The sequence below is a fragment of the Panthera leo genome, chromosome B1 (genome assembly GCF_018350215.1).
Source record: "Panthera leo isolate Ple1 chromosome B1, P.leo_Ple1_pat1.1, whole genome shotgun sequence".
Taxonomy (NCBI): Eukaryota; Metazoa; Chordata; class Mammalia; order Carnivora; family Felidae; genus Panthera; species Panthera leo.
The window spans coordinates 139,446,850-139,469,683 of record NC_056682.1 but is presented as its reverse complement, the minus strand read 5'-3'; the positions used below and the strand labels follow the sequence as shown (position 1 = coordinate 139,469,683).

The 22,834-nt window shown below is 43.3% G+C and overlaps 1 protein-coding gene across 4 annotated transcripts in view; it reads left to right on the top strand.

Moving 5' to 3' along the window:
- CFAP299 (cilia and flagella associated protein 299) overlaps window positions 1-22,834 on the top strand; it is a 615,622-nt gene that overhangs the window by 578 nt on the left and 592,210 nt on the right. For all 4 annotated transcript variants that reach the window (XR_006201860.1, XM_042936098.1, XM_042936099.1 and 1 more), the window contains exon 2: window positions 12,384-12,514. Coding sequence is in view for 3 of the 4 variants with exons in the window: in XM_042936098.1 (XP_042792032.1) it covers window positions 12,384-12,514 (131 nt within the window). In the remaining variant the exon portion in view is untranslated. The remainder of the gene's footprint in view (window positions 1-12,383; window positions 12,515-22,834) is intronic.

Here is a 22,834-nt window from a genome sequence, read left to right as displayed (position 1 = left end):
TGCGGAGACCCTTGCGCTGGGCTGTAATGCAGGTCTGGCACGCTGTTTCTCTTTGCTTTGCCACTTTGTATTAAAGAACAGAAGAGAGTAGCCTTCCAGGGCAAGTGGCGACACCAACCTGGTGTATCTGGTGTCATATAGGGCATCTGGGCCCATAAACCTCCACCCCACTCTCGTACCCTTAATTATGGGTAGGCACTACAGGAATATGTAGGCATATTCCTGATTTATGTTTATCGAGCTGCGAATCACAACTAATATTGAGAGTAAAAAAAAAAGATCCTGCTATACTGCAAAGTTAGACGTCATGGGGTTGGCCACTGTCTTCCACTCAGCAACCATCTTCCTCCCCTCTTTAAAGGTGTGTGTTTGATGGGGTGGGGGAGATAATGGAGTGGGGGCGGCAGAGAGTTCTTGTCTTCTGGGAGGCGAACCAGGATGGGCTGGAAAATAACAGGCTGAGAGGTCCTGAGAGGCAGGAGGTGAACGGTGGATCCCTATAGCCCTGGGATCTTGCCAGACCAGGCCGACTAAAGGCGCACTGCCCTGGAGACTCTGCTGGCGGGGAGCCAAGACACAGCCCCAGAATGCCTCCTTCCTATTTAGGCCAGGCAGAACAAGCGCCACTGGGTGGTGCCAAACCACAGCCGAATCTCTGAAGGGTTTGCATCTAGTAGCCAACTCCCCAAACCCCGTGTCTGCAACAGCATAATTCTGCATTGTGGTGGATTTTTGGGCTCCAGAGATCATGTTAGCAAGATTTTTCTTACATGCTTATTTAAATATTGATTGCAAGGTTTGAAAAGTGCTTATTCTTTGAAATGCATTCATGTGCTAGATATGAACGTTAATTCTACATAGCTAAGGCAGAGGTACACGCTATACGTAGCATATACGCTTGGCAGTATTTAACCCAAGAATAAATGAGAGAACTGTTCTCCAAAGAAAGTGAAATGCATGTCTAATAAGGGGACCTGGAGGGAGTAAAGGGGCCTGAGAGATAATCAGAACTGAGCTCGGAGTAACTAAATACTGCTAGAAGTTCAGACTAGGTGCTGAAGAGAAAAATAGAATCTGTTGTCAAGACCTTCTTTTTTTAGGTTTATTTATTGATTTATTTTGGGGGGGAGGGACAGAGAGAGAGAGAGAGAGAGAGGTGGGGGAGAGAGAATCTCAAGCTGGCTCCTCACTGTCAGTGCAGAGCCCAATGCAGTGTTCAATCTCGCAAACCAATCTTGCAAACCTTGAGATCAGGACTTGAGCCAAAATCAAGAGTAGGATGCCTAATTGACTGAGCCACCCAGGTGCCCCTTGCCAAGCCCTTCTTATTTCAGCAGTTAGGTTGGAGAGAGTGGGATATAACCCAACTTTGCTTCCTTCTTCATGCCCACATATCTTCAAGTGGAGTCTCTTTTACACATAACTGCCACAACTCACCTATTCCGAGGTGAGTCCAATTAGGGAACTAGGTCTGTACAACTAGAGGGAATCCACACTCATGTCCATATCAGTTAATCTAGTCCTCTGTTCATGTGTGTCTGCAGATGTTTGAGCAAACCTAATAGCACGAAAGAGATAGCCCAAGGTGAGTAAGGAGGGTAACTAATGTCAAACAAAACATTTAAAACCCAGAGACAACTTTAAATAAATTCTAATTTTCTGTCTCAGAGGCATTTTAATATCTATCACATCTATAAGCAAATTAATAGACTGCTATGAAAAGGGAGCAGAGAGCAAGAAAGAATTCTTAGAATTTAAAAATATAATTGATAGCATTTTTGAAAGGGCTAACTAATAGAATGAACACTTTTTAAAGGACAAATTAATTTTCTGGAAGTTAAAGGTGATATAGTTACCCAGAATATAGTAAAAAAAAAAAAAAAAAAAAAAAGTGGAAAATAAGAAAGAATTCTATGAAAGAAAATATGAAAGAATAGTTTCATGATGCTCAATATCTATCTAATAAACTTACCAGAAAGAAATTATACAGAAAATGAAGGTGATAATCAATTGAATAATGAAAAAAATTTTTCTCTGTTGCAGATAAGCACAACATTAGCTGTTAAGCAGGATAAATGAAAAAGATTCATCCCTAGATAGATAGTGGTAGAATTTTATAATTCTGAGAATAAAATGGTAATTCAAAAATAATTCAAATTGGCTTGTATGACATCAAAATTAAAAACTTTTGTGCACCAAAGTACACTATCAATAGAGTGAAAAGGCAGCCCATAGAATGGGAGGAAATATTTGCAGATTATATATCTAATAAGGGGTTAATATCTAGAAAATGTGGCATGCGCGCACACACACACAGGAGTATTACACAGCCATGAAAAAGGATGAGATTGTGCCATTTGTAACAACATGGATGGACCTAGAGGGTATTATGCTAAGTGAAAAAAGTCATACTGAGAAAGACAAATAACATGATTCCACTCATAAGTAGAATTTTTAAAAAAAGTGAACAAAAAGCAGAATCAGATAAATACAGAGAATAAACTGATGGTTGCCAGAGGGAAGGGGGATGGGGGGTGAGTAGAATGGGTGAAAGAGAGTGGGAGATACAGGCTTCCAGTTATGGAATAAATCATGTGAGAATACAAGGCACAACATAAGGAATATAATCAATGATATTATCATGGTATAATGGGATAGATGCAATGGGACACACTTGTGGTGAACATAGCATAATGTATAAACTTGTAAAAATCACTAAGTTGTACACCTGAAACTAATGTAACATTGTCATCTCTACTCAAAGAACTCACCCCACAATGATATACCATTTCACCTCTTTCAGGATAGCCATTTAAAAAACCCAGAAAATAGGGCATCTGGGTGGCTCAGTCGGTTAAGCGTCCGACTCCTGATTTCCGCTCAGGTCATGATCTCACAGTTTGTGAGTTTGAGCCCTGCATCGGGCTCCGCACTGACAGTGCAGAGCCTGCTTGGGATTTTCTCTCTCCCTCTCTCTCTGTCCCTCCCCCTGCTCGTGCTATCACCCCCCCCCCCCGCCCCTCTCAAAATAAATAAATAAGACTTAAAAAAATATATAAAAAACCCAGAAAGTAATAAGTGTTAGCAAGGACATGGAGAAACTGGAACTCTGCACCACTGGTGGCAGTGTAAAACGGTGCACTTACTGTAGAGACAGTATGGCAGCTCCTCAAAAAATTGAAGTTAGAATTACTATATGATCTAGCAAGTTCACTTGTGGGTATACAGCCAAAAGAATTGAGAGCAGAGACTAGAACAGATATTTGTATACCTATGTTTTTTTTTTTTGTTTGTTTGTTTTTTTAAATGTTTATTTACTTTTGAGAGAGAGAGGCGTGAGCAGGGGAGGGGCAGAAAGAGGGAACACAGAATCCGAAGCAGGCTCCAAGCTCCGAGCTATCAGCACAGAGCCCGACACGGGACTCGAACCCCCAGACCGTGAGATCATGACCTGAGCCGAAGTCGGATGCCCAACCGACTGAGCCACCCAGGCGCCCCTGTATACCTATGTTTATGGCAGCATTATTCACAATAACCAGAAGGTGGAAGCAACTCAAGTATCTATTGATGGATCAATACCTAAACAAAATGTGCTACATCTACAATGAAATATTATTCAACCTTTAGAAGGAAGGAAATTCTGACACATGCTACAACAAAGGTGAACCTTGAGGACATTATCCTGAGTGAAATAATCTAGCCACAGGAAGACAAATACTGTGTCATTGCACTTTTATGGGGTACCTAGGGTAGTCAGATTCACAGAGACAGAAAGTAGAAAGGTCATTGCCAGGTCTGCAGGAAAGGGAGAATGGGAGTTATTGTTTAACTGGTACAGAGTTTCAGTTTTGTAAGATGAAAGAGTTCTGGTGATGATGGGGATGATGATGGCACAACAGTATGAATGTACTTAATGCCACTGGACTATATACTTAGAATGGTTAATTTTGTATTTTGTATATTTTATACAAATTGAAAAAATAATTCAGAGTGTCTACAGAGTACCTATAAATCAGCTTGATCTTAGACTTTGCATTCCCAGTAGCGATTCCTAAAAGGAAAAGGGAGTAAATATCTTTAAACTTCTAGAAAATTTTATTTTGGACCTAGAATTCTTTCCCTGGCTGTGTTAGCTATTTTCTGTTTGGCCCTTGAGATCGACATGCTGTCATAACCTACCTTGTTCTGTGCCCCAAAGAGATTGATTTCTGTTGCCTGTTTCAACTGGGCCCCCTTTCCCTTTGGCCAATTGGGTTTAGCCAATAAGAGTCACCAGCAAGAAATTAGAAGCCAGAAGAGAGAGGTTAGGCATCCCCCCCACCCCCACCCCCAGACTCCTTCCATACTGTGCTGTAGGTTAGGAGTGGATATTTTCTCACAAAAAGCCACAATTTAGTGTTGGGCCCTACCCCTACGGCTGTTTCCCTGGGCTCTATTAACTGTTCCCTCCTCTTACCTTATTGGACTAGTTAGTTAGTGGCCGTTAATAGCTTATTGCTGTTGCTAGCTGCAGGGTGCTTCATTATCTCTCTAGGATTTCTCTTAACCCTGTCTATACCTTTGTTAATTAACTCAGCCACTCAATTTCCTTCAATTACTACATTTAAATGTGTCCTCTGTTTCCTGCCTGGACTGACTAAATAAACTAAGTTATTTAGCATTCAAATGGAAGTGCAAAAGAAAGACTTTTTGGGGCGGAAATGAGGGACTTCTAAAACCACCTGCTGGTCTTTTCTGAATTTGTAACTTGAGCAAATACTTCATATATTTTCAAATAATTTTTCAAATTTATTGCTATAAATTTGTATAGTTTTCTTTTGTCTGTATTATGGTTCTTTTCTGATTTTCTTAAAATTCTTTTTGAATGTTTATTTATTTTTGACAGAGAGAGAGAGACAGAGAGAGAGACAGAGACAGAGACAGAGCATGAGCGGAGGAGGGGCAGAGAGAGGGTGAGACATAGAATCTGAAGCAGGCTACAGGCTCCAAGCTGTCAGCACAGAGCCCTATGCGGGGCTCAAACTCATGAGCTGTGAGATCATGACCTGAGCTGAAGTCAGACACTCAACCGACTGAGCCACCCTGGCGCCCCATCTTTTCTGATTTCTAAAATTGTTTGCATGTTCTTTATTTCTACCATCAATCTTGCCAAATGTTATCTATTTTATTAGTCTTTTAAAAGGATAGGCTCTTGACTTTCATTAAGCAATCAAAGCTTACTGGATTTATATATTTTAATTTCTGTTTTATTTTTCCTGTCGTTTTTGTTAATTCTTCTATATTATTTAGGTGCCTTTGCTATTCTTTCTCTACTTTCTTGAAGTAGAATGGTTAGCTGTTCATTTTCAAACTTGTTTTTTCCCTAGTAAATACATTGATGGAATTATTCTCTCTATATTTTATTAAGGTTTGTTATATGATTTCCTTGCCAAAAATTTAAAACTCCATGACAAAATATGTCATAAATAAGTCAAAAGGCAAGCAATTACTTGCAAGTAAATATTTGCAAAATGTATAATCAACCAGGACCTACTATCTAGAGTAAAGCCCCGTGAATCAATAAGAAATAGATAAAATCTTACGGAGCAATGAGCAAATTTAACAGAGAGAATTCTTACATAGATACTAAACGTAATAATTATATGAAAAGTTGCATATATATATATATATATATATATATATATATATATATATCAGACTGTCACTTATGGGAATTTTTTTTTTTAAATCATGAAACTATACCAAATGTTTCCCCCTTAACTGACTTGCTACCAAGTGTCTGGCTAATCCCAAGTCCTGAGCTCATTTTTCCCCAATGCCCTCAGCAAACTGAGAGGCAACCCACCCCGTCATGTTTCTTATTGCCAGTAAAACGTCCTCTGGCAGCAGAGATGGCAGCAAACACTTGGTTACCCAGAGCCTCGTCTTCATGGCAGGTATCTTTTTGCCTCTGCATCCCAGGGACTGCATTGGACTCCTTCACACTGGGAACAGGGCCTTTAATGAGATCAGAGCTCCCGTGCCGGGTCACCCAGAACTAATCAGAAAGCCCATCCTTCAATTCTTCTTCCTCTGGAATCATTGCCAGTAGCTGATTGTGGTTTAGGCAGTCAGAGAAGCAGAACACACGCACAGGCATGCATGCACGCACACTTACACAATACATATATGTATAGGTGTGTGTGTTCCACGTATATGATTCTGTGCCGAGATTTGACCTTACACAGTTAAGAGAACTGTTCAAACGGTGAGTGAAGGGCTGTTTCTTTGGTGTCTGGTGCTGAAGCCTGAAATCACTAGGACACACAGCCCGGAAGGAAAGGCACATGAGAAACGGGGAGGGGAAACAGGGGCAAACTGAGAGACCTGCAAGGATGAACTAGAACTTGTAGCAGGCCGTCAGTTGTGGTGTGGGGGTGACCTACAGGAGAAGCTGGCATCTTCAGTTATGGAGCTAAACATGGCCCAGGAGTTGGAGAAGCTGAAGAAGATCTTGTAGGAACTAGAACAACATGGTTGCTTCTTGTGCCTTCCAAATCTATTGCAGACGTCTCTTATGGCCCAAACTAACCTGTACATACCAAAGGAGAGGAAATTATGGGAAACTGAGTTTATGTTTAGCCAAGTTGACGGAATACAAATTCACTGCATCTGCCATTTTTAACTTTTCACAGGGAGAATGTATTTGTATCTGACTTGTATAATTAACACTAAAAAAGTGAGGGATATAATTTTCTTTTTTTTTTTTTTTTTAATTTGTCTATCGAGAAAGGATGAGCATGCGTGAGTGGAGGAGGGGCAGAGAAAGAGAGGGAGAGAGAGAATCCCAAGGAGGCTCCGGGCTCTGATGGCAGAGCCTAATGCAGAGCTCAATCCCAAGAACCATGAGATCATGACCTGAGCTGAAACCAAGAGATGGACGTTTAATTGACTAAGCCACCCAAGTGTCCCAAGGATGTACTTTTCTTAAATAATTGTTTAGAACTTGCATTATACTGACATCAATTCAGAAAGGATAGCACAAAGTAGAAAGCTAAAGACTAATTTCCCTTATGAACTGAATGAAAAGCAATGTAAAACGAATCCAGGAATATATTAAGAAATAATAGATCAGAGTAAGATTAGTGTGATTTATCATAGGAGTGCAAGGATGAACTCATGATATTAAATTTAAAAAGAAAAAAATATAACTTCTATAGATGCATAAAAAGCATAGGATAAAATTTCAAACTTCCTCATATCATAACTTGATGAAGAGTATACAGCAAACACTTGTAAACCTCATATACAGTGGTTAAACATTTCAAAGTTTAGCATGGGAATAGAAACATGATAAAAATGGTTGCGAGTACTCTTAACTTTTTATTGGTAATCTGGCTGCGGCAATGCTACAATGAAAGGAAAGTATCATAAATACTTGGAAGAAGGAGTCAGAATATTATTATTATAAAGGTAGTATGATTATCTGGCATGATACAAAAAATACAAGAAAATTAACTGGAACCCTATTAGAACAAGTCAGTGAGTTTAGTGAAGAAATCTAAGATTGAACTACAATAATAACTCTTTTCTCCAGCAGTAACTAACATAATAACAAAAGACACAAAAGTGAAGGGAGCCTCAGTACTCTGGGGACAATGTCAAGGGTGGCCATAAACCAAGCCACCCTCCCTCCCTTCCTCCATTCCTTTCTTCCTCCCTCCCTCACTGCCTACCCCCCTTCCTCTCTCCCCTCCTTTCCTTCCCTCCCCTCCCTTCCTTTTCCTTCTTCCTCCTCCCCTCCCTTCCTCCTTTCTTCTCTTCTCTTCCCTACCTTTTCTTTCCTTTCTTTTTCCTCCTTCCTGTCCTCCTTCCTTCCTTCCTTCCTTTCTTGGATGAGAAACACCTCGGCACCCCAGATGCCGGCTTCCCCTTGTTCCAGACTCACCTGTTCAGAGTCTGGCTCTTGCCACCTAACACCAAATCCCAGTCTTCATCTACCTCTCACCCCACTAGAGGAACAGTATAAGAGGTGCTTTGCCTCAGGGGGACAGCCAGGCTGGGGGTGGCAGTGGGCTCTGGCCCAAGACTGGGGACAGTACAGCCCCAAGGCTCTTACAGTAGTGAATTGTGCATGCCAGGCCACACATCTGTAGCCTTCTAGGAATAGATAGGACCCTGAGCAGTATTGTGGGCTTCTGGGGTGGAACCCTGCCGTCCCAGTCCAACTCTGCCAAGGTCCAAGGCCACAGCATCAGCTGGAAGGCACCATTCCATTGTACGTCCTCGGGACCAGGTGTCCCTCCCAGCAGCTGAGAGATGTCTAAAATTTGTTCCAGGAGAATAGTCATCCAGTGAGAATTAAGTCTTGCACAGACTTAATTGCTGCCCTCTGCTTTGCCACAAGTTGTTTTGCAGTTCATTTATAGTAAGGAAGCCTTCTCCGTAAGGGAAGCCATCTCTGGATTCTGTTTTGCACTACGCCTCCTCATAGCTAGCTCTCTCCAAACTGCTAATATCCAGAAGTAAAGACTTATGATCACATGAGAAAAGAACATTGACAATTAATAAAGGATCACTGCCTTGGGGCACCTGGGTGGCTCAGTTGGTTAAGCATCTGACTTCGGCTCAGGTTATGACTTCATGGTTGGTAAGTTCGAGTCAGCGGGCTCTGCACAGACACTACAGAGTCTGCTTGGACTTCTCTCTCTCCCTCTCTCTCCCTCTGTCTCCCTCTCTCTCTCCCTGCCCCTCCCCCACTCATTCTTTATCTCTCTCAATATAAATAAACTTAAAAAAATATTGCTGTATTTATATACTTGGATTATCATGGCTAATCATGTATTTTTACTAAGATGAACTGTTATAGTCAAAACCATTAGAGTTTATAAAACATTATCATCTTTTTGCCCTTCCAAACAAATGTAAGTGGAATCCCAGAGGAATCAGAGGGAAGTAGGCGATAAACTATATTTGAAAAAAATAATGGCTAAAAGTTTCCAAATTTTGTGAAAAGTATAAATCCATAGAGCCAAGGAAGATGATGCGTTCCAAGTGGAATAAACACAGAGAAACCAATCCAAGGACTATCTTAATTGTTGAAAACCAGTGGTAAAGAGATCTTAAAGGAATTTAAAATGAAGGGATACATTATGTAAAATAAAATACCTCTCAGAGGTAATACAAGGCTTGGGACAATGGGATGACATCTTTAAAGTGTTGAAAAGTCAGAAGTCAACCTGGAACACTAATCCAGCAAAAATGTCTTTCAAAAATGAAGTGAAATATATTTTTTTCAGTCAAACAATAGCCAAGATAATTTGTTAGCAGACCCACACTACAGAAAATGTCAAAGTTTTTTAGGTAGAAGGAAAATCATATCAGTACGAAATTTGGATCTACATAAAGGAACGAAAAGCACCAGAAACGCTTAATATGTGAATAAGTAAAAATATTTTAGTATTTTGTCTCTTTAAAGATAATTTCTTTAAAGATAATTGACCATTTAAAGTGGACAGATGGGGGCATCTGGGTGGTGGCTCAGTCGGTTGAGCATCAGACTGTCTCAGGTCATGATTTCACGGTTTGTGGGTTCGAGCCCTGTGTGGGGCTCTGTGCTGACAGCTCAGTCTGGAACCTGCTTCAGATTCTGTGTTTCCTTCTCTCTGCTCCTCCCCCACTCACACTGTCTCTCTCTTTCTCAAAAATAAATAAACATTTAAAAAATAAAAAAAATAAAGTGGACAGATGACTTATGATTCTACTAGTGGTAATGGTTGGTGAGGCAACCAACTTGAGCTTTCTCCTTATTTTCTCAGTAGGTCTTGTTTCTTGTTACAATATAAATTAACATAGATGAGTGTAGAACTACCCAGATCATTTTGTGTGGCCCAGGTAAGGCACACAGAAATGCACAATTCACTCCAATATATGAAATTAATACAACAACTTTTTAATGGTCTTTATTATGTAAAATACTGTGTTGATCACAAGCCATTGATATTCTTCTGGAAAACCCCCACAGTCTCACAGAGTTTACCTGAGAATTCTTCCCATATGCCCACGTTTAGTAATAGATTTACGCAAACTTATACTCAAGTCATCTCTTTTGTAAATCACATCTAAAATCATTGTTTTTTTTTTTTTTTTGTTTGTTTCTATTAAATATTAATTCCACTAGGTGGAGTCATTTGCTTAGTTTTTGTGGTTCACACTAAAGAGCTTAAAAATAACACGTACAATAAGCAGGGAAACAAGTCAGAAAAAAGACAAATAACACTCCCAAGATCTGGTGCTTTGGGCTATATTAGCTTGGCAGACGTTATCTTCATTACTACACAGAGTTCACTACAGTTGACCTTGGAACAGCAAAAAGGTTAGAGGCACCAAACTCCGTGCAGTCGAAAATCTGTATATAACTTTTGAGTCCCCCAAAACGTTACCAATAGCCTACTGTTGACTGGAAGCGTTACTGAGAACATAAACAGTTGAACAGAGAACTTAAACATACATACACACGTACATGTTTTGTATGTCATATGTATCATATGCTTTATTTTTCCAATCAAGTAAGTTAGAGAAAAGAATGTCAAGAACAGCAGAGAAGAGAAAATACACTTACAGTATGGTATGTATCCAAACCATAAGTTTACCTCAACTGTTTCCAAGATGAATTGTCTGTTGGTACCTACATCACTATTGTCTTACAGGATACAGAACACTGTCGATGTATGTGTTACTAACACCAGACATGACAAATGAGAAGATAGTGTACAGTCTGTAAGTGTTGATACATTTTAACTTTTTGCAATAGATTTGTGTATGTTTTATGGTAGTAAATGATAAAAATAGACCAGTATGTCGCTATATTTTATGCATTTATGACACATGTAACTTTTTCTTGATTCTTTCATTATTTCTAGTCTACATGATTCATTTGTGAATTTTTTCAAATTATTGCACATCTCCAAAGAATTTTCCAATATATTTATTGAAAAAAATATGTGTATAAGTGAACCTGCACAGTTCATCCTTTGTTGTTTGAGGGCCAACCGTATTTGCTTTTAATGTTTAGCAAAGGACAGTAGCAAGTTTTCTAGGTTGGTAGTGTCTAAATTTTTTCTTCCCAATAGTTGGAACTTTAAAACAGCCCCTGAGGGGTGAACAGATTATTAACCAGGCATCTTAAGTTTTCTCATTTAATCCTGTCAGATGGTTCTTTCATTCAACAGTGATGTATTCAATAAGTGTCTGTTACAAAAAGATACATACATATCTATCTATCTATCTATCTATCTATCTATCTATATGCTATTTTCACTATAGTTCAGCTATGTCACATTTAACTAAGATGATATAAGGAACACTTTTTTTTTAAATTTTCAATGTTTTTATTTATTTTTGAGAGAGAGAGAGAGACAGAGTAAGTGGGAGAGGGGCAGAGAGAGAGAGGGAGACACAGAATCCAGAGCAGGCTCCAGACTCTGAGCTGTCAGCACAGAGCCCGACATGGTGCTCGAACTCATGAACCCTGAGATCATATCCCAAGCTGAAGTCAGATGCTCAACTGACTGAGCCACCCAGGTGCCCCGATATAAAGAACATTATTAATGTATACATATTGAAATGTAATACTTTAGTCCTTATATCAGCAACCTAATGTAAGATGACACCTCTTCAGATAATAGGGAAATAATATTTATTTGTTTTTGAAAACGCTATGCAAGTGACACAAATGTGTAGAGCGTTTCTTCAAGTAGCTGTAATATAAAAGGCCTAAAGGATTGTGGGGAAACTTTTTTCAGCGTGAAGCTTTTTTGTTGCCATCTTCTTTGGTTTCTACTTTTTTGTTTTTATTGGTACCAACATTATATGGAAACAATATCTTTCCAGTTAAATAGGAAATTCATCTGCTCTTTATTTTGTATTTGAAGTTTTAATGCTCTGTGTCATCAGTTCATTGACCTCAAGGAAGGAAGTCTCTGAAATGTTGAACTTTATGAGAGCAACCCAATTCTCTTTTTGTGCAATTGGTTTTTAAAAAAGTCTTTCTTGTATGAGTACTATTGTCTCCAGTTTTATTGTTTTAAAGATACTCTATTAATTACCTACAGCTGCTCTTGTAAATGGATTAAAAACACAACAGACTTTTGTCCTCCAATCCCTTAGAGAAAATCTAGTGACTGATGTTATTTCCTTTTTTTTTTTCCTCTTCATCTTACATCTGTGGGAAAAGGATGACAAATAAGATGTTTATGAAAGTATTGTTAGAAAGGATTCTGAGTTTTCATATCTAATATGTCTCATTTTAAAATAATTCTGATTTTTTCCTTTATTCAGCATATATCAAGTAAAATAAGATGTCTAATTCGTGCACAAATCTTACAACTGATTTTTCTCTTTAGGATGAAGGCTTGGCTCGCCAGTTGGTGGAGCTAGGCTACCGGGGGACCGGAGAGGTGGTGAAAAGGGAAGATTTTGAAGCAAGGAAGGCAGCTATAGAGACTGCAAGGCTGGCTGAAAGAACTCAGAAAAAGTAAGTGTCTGTGTTTCCAACCTGGGTTTTATATTGTAGAGTCTCTGTAAAAGCCCAATCTCGCTGGCATTGTTGTCATTTAGGAACACGGGCCGGAGCGGGTAGAACTTAGAATATCCTCAGCATGTGCTCTGCAGACCAGGGACTGAAGGAACTGTGACATGCTTGCAGGAAGCCACATGCAGTTTTGAGCTACTAACTTAAGAAATAGAAGTCCCCTTCAGCTCAGGTCACGATCTCGCGGTCTGTGAGTTCGACCCCCGCGTCGGGCTCTGGGCTGACAGCTCAGAGCCTGGAGCCTGTTTCAGATTCTGTGTCTCCCTCTCTCTCTGACCTTCCCCCATTCATGCTCTGTCTCTCTCTGTCTCAAAAATGAATAAACATTAAAAAAAAAAACTTTAAAAAAATAGAAGTCCCAAAATACAGTAATTATACTGAAAGTCTTGTTAGAAAGTAAGGCAGTGTTATAGACTTTATGTATTTATATAGTAAAGAGTATGAGTGACTTTTGTCTTAGGATTCTTTGTACTTTTGAGACCTTTACATCTTTGGCATCATTTATGTTCTTACATTTTTGTGAACGTTTATTCATTCAACTTTATTAATGGTCTCTGGCTTTTGTTAATGTGACTAATATATAGTTACATAAAATAGGAATCTCATTAAGTATATTAAACATATTATAAAAGAGATGTACACCTAAAGTGAACTATATCAACTGATGAGCTAATTTGAAAGATGTGACAAAGCAGGACACCTGGGTGCCTCAGTTGGTTAAGCGTTCGACTCTTGATTTTGGCGCAGGTCATGATCTCAGGGTCATGAGATTGAGTCCCATGTGGGCCTCTGTGCTGGGTGTGGAGCCTGCTTAACATTCTCTCTCTCTCTCTCTCTCTCTCTCTCTCTCTCTCTCTCCTCTGCGCACATGCACACAAGTTCTCTCTCCCTCTCTCTCAAAAAAAGAAATAAAAAAAAAAGATGTGACAAAGCAATTATCTATTTACCTTTTAAAACTGAATGCTAATGTTGTAAATGTTGGAGAGGACAATTACTTAGGAATTGGTGTATTATTCTTAATTTTAAACTACCCCAAAATTATGAGTAGAAATTTCTCATGTGTTTATTATAGCACATAACGTTTGGGAGTGGAACATGAACATGAATTCCAGGAGTGTGCGATTTTAATTGATTGTTCTAGTAGTTACTGTGTTTCATTACCATAGAACATTGGGATTTAGTATTTCGACATTTGGTAATGTATTAGTTATCTGATGCTGCCATAACACGTTACTACAAGCTTAGTGGCTTAAAACAACACAAATGTTTTTATTCATAGCGTTCTGTGGGTCAGAAGTCAAGAGTACAGTGGCTCAGCTGGGTTCTCTGGTCAGTACATCACACGGTTGAAATCCTGGTGTTTGCTGGACTGAGCCCTCTTCTGGAGGCTCTGAAGATGAATCTGCTTCCAGACGCATTCAGGTTGTTGGCCAAATTCAGTTCCTTGTGACTGTGGAACCCTGAGACCCCCATTTCTTTGTCAGCTGTCATTCTGGGGGCTGGTCTTTTGGGGGCTGGGCTGTGGGGTCCTACAGGCTGCCCACATTCCTCCTCATGCTTTCTGTGTGGTCCCCTTCCAGCAAGAGGAGGTCAAGATTCTCTTGCCCTTCAAATCTCTCTGAGTTCTCCTTCTGCAGCATCTTTCCTTATTCCAACCAGAGAAAGATCTCTCCTTTTAGGGGCTTATGTGGTCACACTGGGTTCATCTAGATTATCCTGATAATATTCCTGTTTTAGGGTCTATAACCTTCATTACATCTGCAAAGTCCCTTTTTCCATGTAATGTAACATGTTCACAGTCTTTAGGAATTAGGGCATGGGCATCCTGGGAGGTGGGCATTCTGTTTACCACAGGTGATTTACATAAAAGTTTGATAATTTATTCAACATAGTTATGCACGACTTCTATTCTTAAAAATTTGAAATGATGCCAAGTATATGTGTACAATGTGATGTGTCTTATATAGACTATCAGGGGAGTCTTCTCTTTCTGTATCAGTAAATGTTTATCAGGAGCAAAAGTGGACAGAGTTTTGTGAGATTTTATAAGGAATTAAAATATATTCATCTTTTATTAGAGGTGTGCCCTATTTCATAGTAAGAGGAGTGGGCCACGGTTAAAGTGCAAGTGTACATGTCCATTTTGTGTTTGAGGATCAAAGTGAGTATTTACTCCATGCAATAGTCTCTTTAACTGGCCAGAACTGGAAGTCATCAGGCTGCTTAAGTACCCACCATGGGAGGCTAATCCCCACCCAGCGTTGCTAGAATCCCAAGGCCTTTCATCTGCAAATCTTCTCTGAGTGATTTTGTAATGGGATGGGCCCCATATGTTGCCTCTTGCCCCATCCGGGAGTCACTTTGCTCCTTTCCCTCCCAGGTCTATTGTAGTGTTCTTGACAGCAGGGCCAGCAGAGGGTGACCTAGAGCCAAATATGCCCTGGGCCTAGATTTGCTGGAGAATCACTTTGAAAAATACACATGAACATCTGCCCATCTGCCAATTGGTGCCAACATGGAAACGCTTGATTCTACTATTAGATTACCTTATATTAACTTATCTAATGTGCAGGTGAGGAGTCCCACGTAGATCCCAATCCTCTGGTCTGGTAATCCTAGAGCACCCATGGTGGGGTACCTGGGTGGCTCAGTTGGTTGAGTGTCCTACTCTTGATTTCAGTTCAGGTCATGATCTTGAGGTCATGGGGTCATGCTGTCAGTGTGGAGCCTAATTGGGATTCTATTTCCTCTCTCTCTGTCCCTCTCCCTCACTTACACGCTTTCTCTCAAAACAAAACAAAAAAACAAGTGATGGCACCTAAAAGTAAGTTATTTACTTTGATTAGTTTCAGAGGGGGAGTCTAGAGAGAAGAAAGTTAGATATTGGAGGGAGCACTGTGATGAAGGGGTATTTTGATAAGGATTTCTCCAAAAGAGGGCATAAGGTGAAAAAAAAATTATTCTGGGCTTTTGATTTACTCATTCACTTTATAAATACTCATAACACAACTATATTGCATTAGCATTTAGCACTGTGGTAAATGCTGGGGATATGATAGAACATAGGACAATCCCTGCCCTTAAGAAATTTGAGCACTAGATACATGAGAGATGATTACATCGCTGGTGGGACTGTGAAACAGAAAACAGTTTGGGGGTGTTATGCCCAGAATTCGTGATCCCCAAAGACCACTAGGGAGCCGAGTCCGATGCAAAAGCAAAAGAACCTTTATTCGAGCTAGCTCGAGCTCAATCCCCTACCTGCACCGACGCAGCGGTGAGATACCAGGGAGAGAGCGTGAGTTTCAAAAGGACAAAGGTTTTATTGGGGCCCAGGGGCAGTTGGTGAGGTAACGGCTGTGGCCTCAGCCGATTGGCTGGGGAAGGGTCCGAGTCCTGTTAGACAGGTGAGGGGGGGGGTTACTCAAGGGGAGGAGGTGTGGTCAAGGTGAAGGACACAGAACAAGATGGAGTCGGCCGGCATAGGCCCGCCCTTTCATTCCTCCCTTGTCATGTAGCTTAGGGACCCAATCATGGGACCGGCTGCATTTATGGTGACAAGGGGAACAGAGTTTAGAGGTTTACGCAAAGTTCTGGGAAGCATGTGTCCCTGGGGTGGCTCTGGGAGGTCTAATTAAGTATTGTCCCTGAGCTGGTATCTATGATCTGCCAGGTGATGTTTTGGGGGGTGTGGGGACTCCCGGTAGCATGAGCAATGACAAGCAGAGTTAACAGAGTTACCAATATTAGGTGGGTCGAATGTGCTGTAGCTTGAGCTTGAGCTTGAGCGGGTTGTGTTGGTCCCGACTGATGGCCCATCGCGTGACGAAGTCCTTCCGGATCGAGGAGGGGTCCGCTGGCTGAACGTGGGTGTGATGGACCCAGGTCGCGATGCCGTCTACTTTGAGAGCGGTGGGGGTTGTCAGCACTACAATGTAGGGTCCCTTCCAGCGCGGCTCGAGAGTCTCTCGGTGGTGCCTCTTGACATAGACCCAGTCTCCCGGCTTGTACTGATGAGGTGTCGGGGTCGGGCCAGCCTCGTAGATGGCACGGAGGCGCGGCCAAATATCCTCGTGCGCCCTCTGGAGCCCTCTGGGTAAGATGTCTTCTAGTAGCTTCTTAGCCACCGTCTGAGCCGTTTCATGCTTGGTTGGGTATGCCTCCACCCAGCCAGAGAAGGTGTCTGTAAATACTAAAAGATATTTATAACCATACTTTCCTGGTTTGACTTCAGTGAAGTCGACTTCCCATTGGGCTCCCGGTCTGGTGCCTCTGAGCCTGGTTCCTTTTTTATTTGATGTGGCTTTCGCGTTGGTGAGTTGGCAGGTCTTGCAGGCAGATACAACTTGCTCTATTTTGGTGTCCTGTTGGTGAATCTTGATTCCGGCATGTCGGATTAAGTCTTTTAATTTTCGGGCCCCCATGTGAGTAGACCGATGCATGTGCTCTAATATTGAGACTCCGAGCCGGTCTGGCAGCACGAGCTCCTTGTTAGGTGTATACCACCATCCCTTTATCTCCTGGGCCATGGGGAGTTTCTTGATCCGCTGTAACTCCTCCTGGGAGTATTTGGGCTGGTCTGGTAAAACTGGGTCTCCCGGGTCTGGTAGTTGTATGGTCATGGTGGGGACTGGAGTAAGGGCTACTGCCTTGGCTGCCTGGTCAGCCTTTCGATTACCTCTAGCTACTGGGTTATCAGCTTTTTGGTGCCCTTGGCAGTGGATAATGGCTAGCTTGGCAGGAAGCCGTAAGGCCGTAAGCAGGTTAAGTATCTCCTGCTTATTTTTTATAGTCCGTCCTTCTGCCGTCAGTAACCCCCTCTCCTGATAAATTGCCCCATGAATATGAGCTGTGGCAAATGCATAACGGCTGTCTGTGTAGATGTTAAGCCGTTTTCCAGCTCCCAGCATCAGCGCCTTGGTGAGGGCTATGAGCTCCGCTCGCTGGGCTGACGTTCCGGAGGGTAGAGCCTCCGCCCATACGGTGTCCATTTCGGTGACCACCGCTGCACCCGCATACCTGTGTCCATCTCGCACAAAGCTGCTGCCATCAGTGAACCAAGTAGCCTCGGCATCGGGGAGGGGCTGGTCGGTCAGGTCCATCCGGAATCCATGTACTTGTTCCAGGATTCCCGCACAGTCATGTAGTGGAGCACCTAGGTCAGGGTCGGGCAGCAGGGTTGCAGGATTGAGGGCTGCACTGGGGTGGAACCGCACTCGTGGAGGGTTGAGTAGGAGGCTCTGGTAATGAGTCACACGTGTATTGCTCATCCATCTATCAGGAGGCTGTTTCAGGACCCCTTCAATGGCGTGTGGGGTTGTGATCCAGATCTCCTGTCCTAGGGTCAGTTTGTCTGCATCCTTGACTAGGAGTGCTGTCGCCGCAATAATTCTTAGGCATGGCGGCCAGCCGGCAGCCACTGGGTCTAGTTTCTTAGACAGGTAAGCCACTGGGCGGTTCCAGGGGCCTAAGGCTTGAGTTAGAACCCCTTTTGCTATTCCCTTATGTTCGTCTACAAAGAGGTGGAAGGGTTTCATAATGTCTGGTAGGCCCAGGGCTGGGGCACTTAGGAGGGCCTTTTTTAACTGATTAAAGGCAATTTCTTCTTTTTCAGTCCATTTAAATGTTTTCCCCTCTTTGGTAGCTTCATATAGGGGCCTGGCGATCTCAGCAAAACCTGGAACCCAGAGGCGGCAGTAGCCGGCTGATCCTAGGAATTCCCTCACTTCTCTTCGGGAGGTGGGAGTAGGGATCTTTAGGACAGTTTCTTTTCTGGCATCTGATAACCGCCGCTGTCCGCCCTCCAGGATATATCCCAGGTAACTTACCCTCTCCCTGCATATCTGAGCCTTCTTCGCGGATGCCCGGTACCCTAAAGCTCTCAGGGTAGCCAGCAGGTCCTGGGTCCCTCGCTCACAGTCTTTGGCCGTGTCAGCAGCAATCAGGATGTCATCTACGTACTGTAGGAGGGTGAGGCCAGGGTGCTCCCTTCTGTACTCACCCAGGTCCTCGTGTAGTGCCTCGTCGAAGATGGTGGGTGAATTTTTGAATCCCTGAGGTAGCCGTGTCCAGGTGAGTTGCCCACTGTAGCCCTCCTCCGGATCATGCCACTCGAAGGCGAACAGGGGTTGGCTCTGGGGTGCCAGCGGCAGACTGAAGAAGGCGTCCTTTAAATCTAGTACAGTATACCAGACCCTGGAGGGCGCCAAGGAGCTCAAGAGAGTATATGGGTTGGGAACAGTTGGGTGTATGTCCGCGACCCTCTTATTTACTTCCCGGAGGTCTTGTACCGGTCGGTAGTCATTTGTGTGAGGCTTTTTGACCGGCAGTAAGGGGGTGTTCCAGGCAGACTGGCAAGGAACTAGTACCCCTAGGCTTCGTAGTCTCCGGATGTGTGGCTGGATCCCCTTCCGGGCCTCCTTTTCTTGTGTCGTCTGCCAGCTGCCGGAGATGGCGGTCTCGTTCCTCAGGGGAGTCAGCAGTGGTAGCTAGTAGTATTCTGGCCAGGTCTCGAGTCTGCTTACTGCTGGCAGTCGCCATGGCGCGGGCCTGCTTGTCCTCAGGAAGCTCCCGGTTATTATATACCTTTTCGGCTACCACCAGTAAGTCCTGCAGACTTTTTTCTCCTAGTCTATCTATTTTCTGTAATTTTCTCCTAATGTCTATGGCCGATTGGTTTACAAAGGCCATGATAACAGCTGCCTTGCTTTCCGGAGCCTCTGGATCCATGGGGGTATAGGTACGGAATGCCTCCATGATCCGTTCTAAAAAGGCAGCCGGAGATTCATCTTTTCCCTGTTGTACATTTCCTACCTTGGCCAAATTGGTTGGCTTTCTAGCAGCCATTCGGAGACCCCCCATTAGAGTCTGGCGGTAGACCCGGAGCCTCTCCTTACCTTCTGCCGTGTTGAAATCCCACTGGGGCCGAGTTAAGGGGAAGGAGGCATCTATCTGAGCCTGGTTGGTGGTGGGATTCCCGTCTGTGCCCGGAACTAGTTTTCGGGCCTCGTTGACGATTCTTTCTCTTTCTTCAGTCGTGAACAGGACCTGCAAAAGCTGCTGGCAATCGTCCCACGTGGGCTGATGGGTAAAAAGAACAGAGTCTAATAAATCAATAAGCCCTGCCGGTTTCTCGGAAAACTTAGGATTCTGAACTTTCCAATTGTAGAGGTCACTAGTGGCGAAAGGCCAATAGTGATGGGGCTGGTTCCCCTCCGCGTCTGGGGGTCCGGTGGCTCGCAGGGGCAGAATAGTGGAGTCGGCGGCGGAGGCGGATTGCTCCCTCTGAGCCCTTTGTCTGGTGAAGGGCGGGCTTCCCACTGGAGCGTTTCCGCCTCCCGCTCTCGGAACAGCATCTGCCTCCCCCGGAGGGGGAGGATGGTGTTCTTCCAGCATCCTAGAGGGGTTATACGAGGGAGGAAAAATTAATTCTTCTTCAGTACCCCCCTGTAAGACAGGGTAGAGGGGTGCTGAAGGCTGGATAAGACTTTTCTTCTTCTTTGTCCCCTGCAAAGCAAGAATGGGTTTTGGCTCCGGAGGGAGCGGGGCTAGGAAGGGTTTAAGCCAAGAGGGTGGGTCTTCCACAAGGTCCTGCCAAGTGATAATGTAAGGGAGCTGATCAAGATGGCCCGTCTTAGGCTGAGAGATGATACTCCTGACTCGGTGGATGGTAGGGAGGTCGAAGGTCCCCTCTGGTGGCCATCCGACATTGAAAGTTGGCCACTCGCTAGAACAAAAAAACTGCCACCGACCCTTTCGGACTTCCACACTGAGGTTGTTAGCTCTTCCCCTCACATCCTTAAAGTGATCAATCATAATACTTAGAGGAGTAGTCTGAGTCTGTCCCATAACGTCCGTCCAGTAAGTCCACAGAACGAAACAGAGAAACACAAAAACAGACAAACAGAGGGCCCCTAGAAAATCTTCCAACTCCATGGAAGCAACACTGAAAGCTAGCTTAGACATTTGAGGGGATTCCACGTCCCTCCAAAACCGATGAGGGGATTCCACGTCCCTCCAAAGACGACGGCCTCACACCGACCAGCGGGAGCGACCCGCCTCGTCTCAGACCTTTGAGGGGATTCCACGTCCCTCCAGAAGGGAGAATCGGAACGTCTTCCGAAACTCCCGGCCCGTGGTCCTCCAGTGCGTCCACTTAGACCGCGTCGGGCACTACCAGAACTCCAGAAGTGAGCTCACACAGAAAAGACAGAACAAACAAACAGACACTAACCGTGGCCAGTCAGGCTCTCCGGGTCGGGGGTCCCTCAGGGGTCTTGGGGATCCCGGACGAGCCCCCAAATGTTATGCCCAGAATTCGTGATCCCCAAAGACCACTAGGAAGCCGAGTCCGATGCAAAAGCAAAAGAACCTTTATTCGAGCTAGCTCGAGCTCAATCCCCTACCTGCACCGACGCAGCGGTGAGATACCAGGGAGAGAGCGCGAGTTTCAAAAGGACAAAGGTTTTATTGGGGCCCAGGGGCAGTTGGTGAGGTAACGGCTGTGGCCTCAGCCGATTGGCTGGGGAAGGGTCCGAGTCCTGTTAGACAGGTGAGGGGGGGGGTTACTCAAGGGGAGGAGGTGTGGTCAAGGTGAAGGACACAGAACAAGATGGAGTCGGCCGGCATAGGCCCGCCCTTTCAGGGGCTCTTTAAAATGTTACACACAGAGTTACCATATGACCCAGCAATTCCTTTCCTAGGCATCTCTCCAAGGGGATTGAAAACCTAGGTCCACTTAAAAATTTGTTCACCAATGTTCATAGCAGCATTAGTCATAGTCACCATAAAGTGGAAATAATCCTGGGGTGCCTGGGTGGCTCAGGTGGTTAAGTGTCTGACTTCGGCTCAGGTCATGATCTCACAGTTTATGTGTTCGAGTCCCGCGTTGGGCTCTGTGCTAACAGCTTGGAGCCTGGAGCCTGCTTTGGATTCTGTGTCTCCTCCTCTCTCTGCTTCTCCCCCATTCATGCATGCTCTGTCTCTCAAAAATAAATAGAAGTTACAAAAAAAAAATTAAAAAAAAGTGGAAATAATCCGAATGTCCATCACCTGATCAATGGGTAAAAAAAAAAAAAAAAAATTGGCATATAGATACAATGGGATATTATTCAGCCAGAAAAAAGAGTGAAGTACATATTGTTACATACTACAACAAAGATAAACCTTGAAGACATCAGGCTAAGTGAAAGAAGTGAGAAAAAAAGACTATATACTGTGTAGTTCCATTTACATAAAGTGTCCAAAGTAGGTAATTGCATAAAATGCATAGACAGAGGGAGACTTGTAGTTGCCAAGGGCTGGAAGGAAGGGTGAATGGGAAATGACTGCTAATAGGTATGCGTTTTCTTTTTGGGTTGATAAAATGTTCCAGACTTAGATACTGGAGATGATTGCACAGCTTTGTAAATGCACTAAAGACATTGAATTGTACACCTTAAAAGTTTGAATTTTATGGCATGTGAATTATGGCTCAATAAAAACAAATAGGACAGAAAATAATGCATTCCGTCAGAGGTGCTGTGGTGACACCCTGAAGTGGCATTAAGTCAAGATTTGGTGGATGGGAAGAACAGGGCAAGCTCTTCTGAAGGCATGACGGCTAACTTCACTCTTAAAGGATAAGTAGGAATTAACCAGGCAAAGAAGTATGTGGAGATGGACACATCCTGTGACAAACTCAATCTGGTGACAAACTCCCGTTCTTCACAAATCTTTCTCTCTGCCTCTTTGTCTTAACATGCATCTGTTCTCTTGCTGAGACTTTTCCCCCTAAAGCCCTGCCAGCTAGAGGCCACTTGTTTCTACACTTTCTGGGGTGGTGTGGTAGTGAGTGCGTTTTGCATTCTCCCTAGTTCCCACAATCTTTGCTTCAAAACCATCTCTGTTTTATCATGTAAACATCATGTCTCATCTGTCCTGCACTGAGATTCATGGCAGCTGGTAGAGTGGCCACAAGGCAGAGGCTTTAAATGTTGTGAAGGAATGGGTATAGTTTAGTTGGTGAACTTTTTGTCGAGACTGAATGTTCTGCTCTCCAGAGTGTGGCCATGGTATATTAATGAGGCATTCCCATCATAAGTTCTGGAGAATTTCCATTTGTAGTGAGAAGTTCAGTTTATTTATTTTTTATTGAAATAAATGTCTATTTTGAGACAGAGAGTGCACATGGGCGTGCACAAGTGGGGAAAGGACAGAGGGGAGAGAGAGAGGGAGAGAGAGAATATCCCCAGGAGGGTCCTCACTGGCAGCACAGAGCCTGAC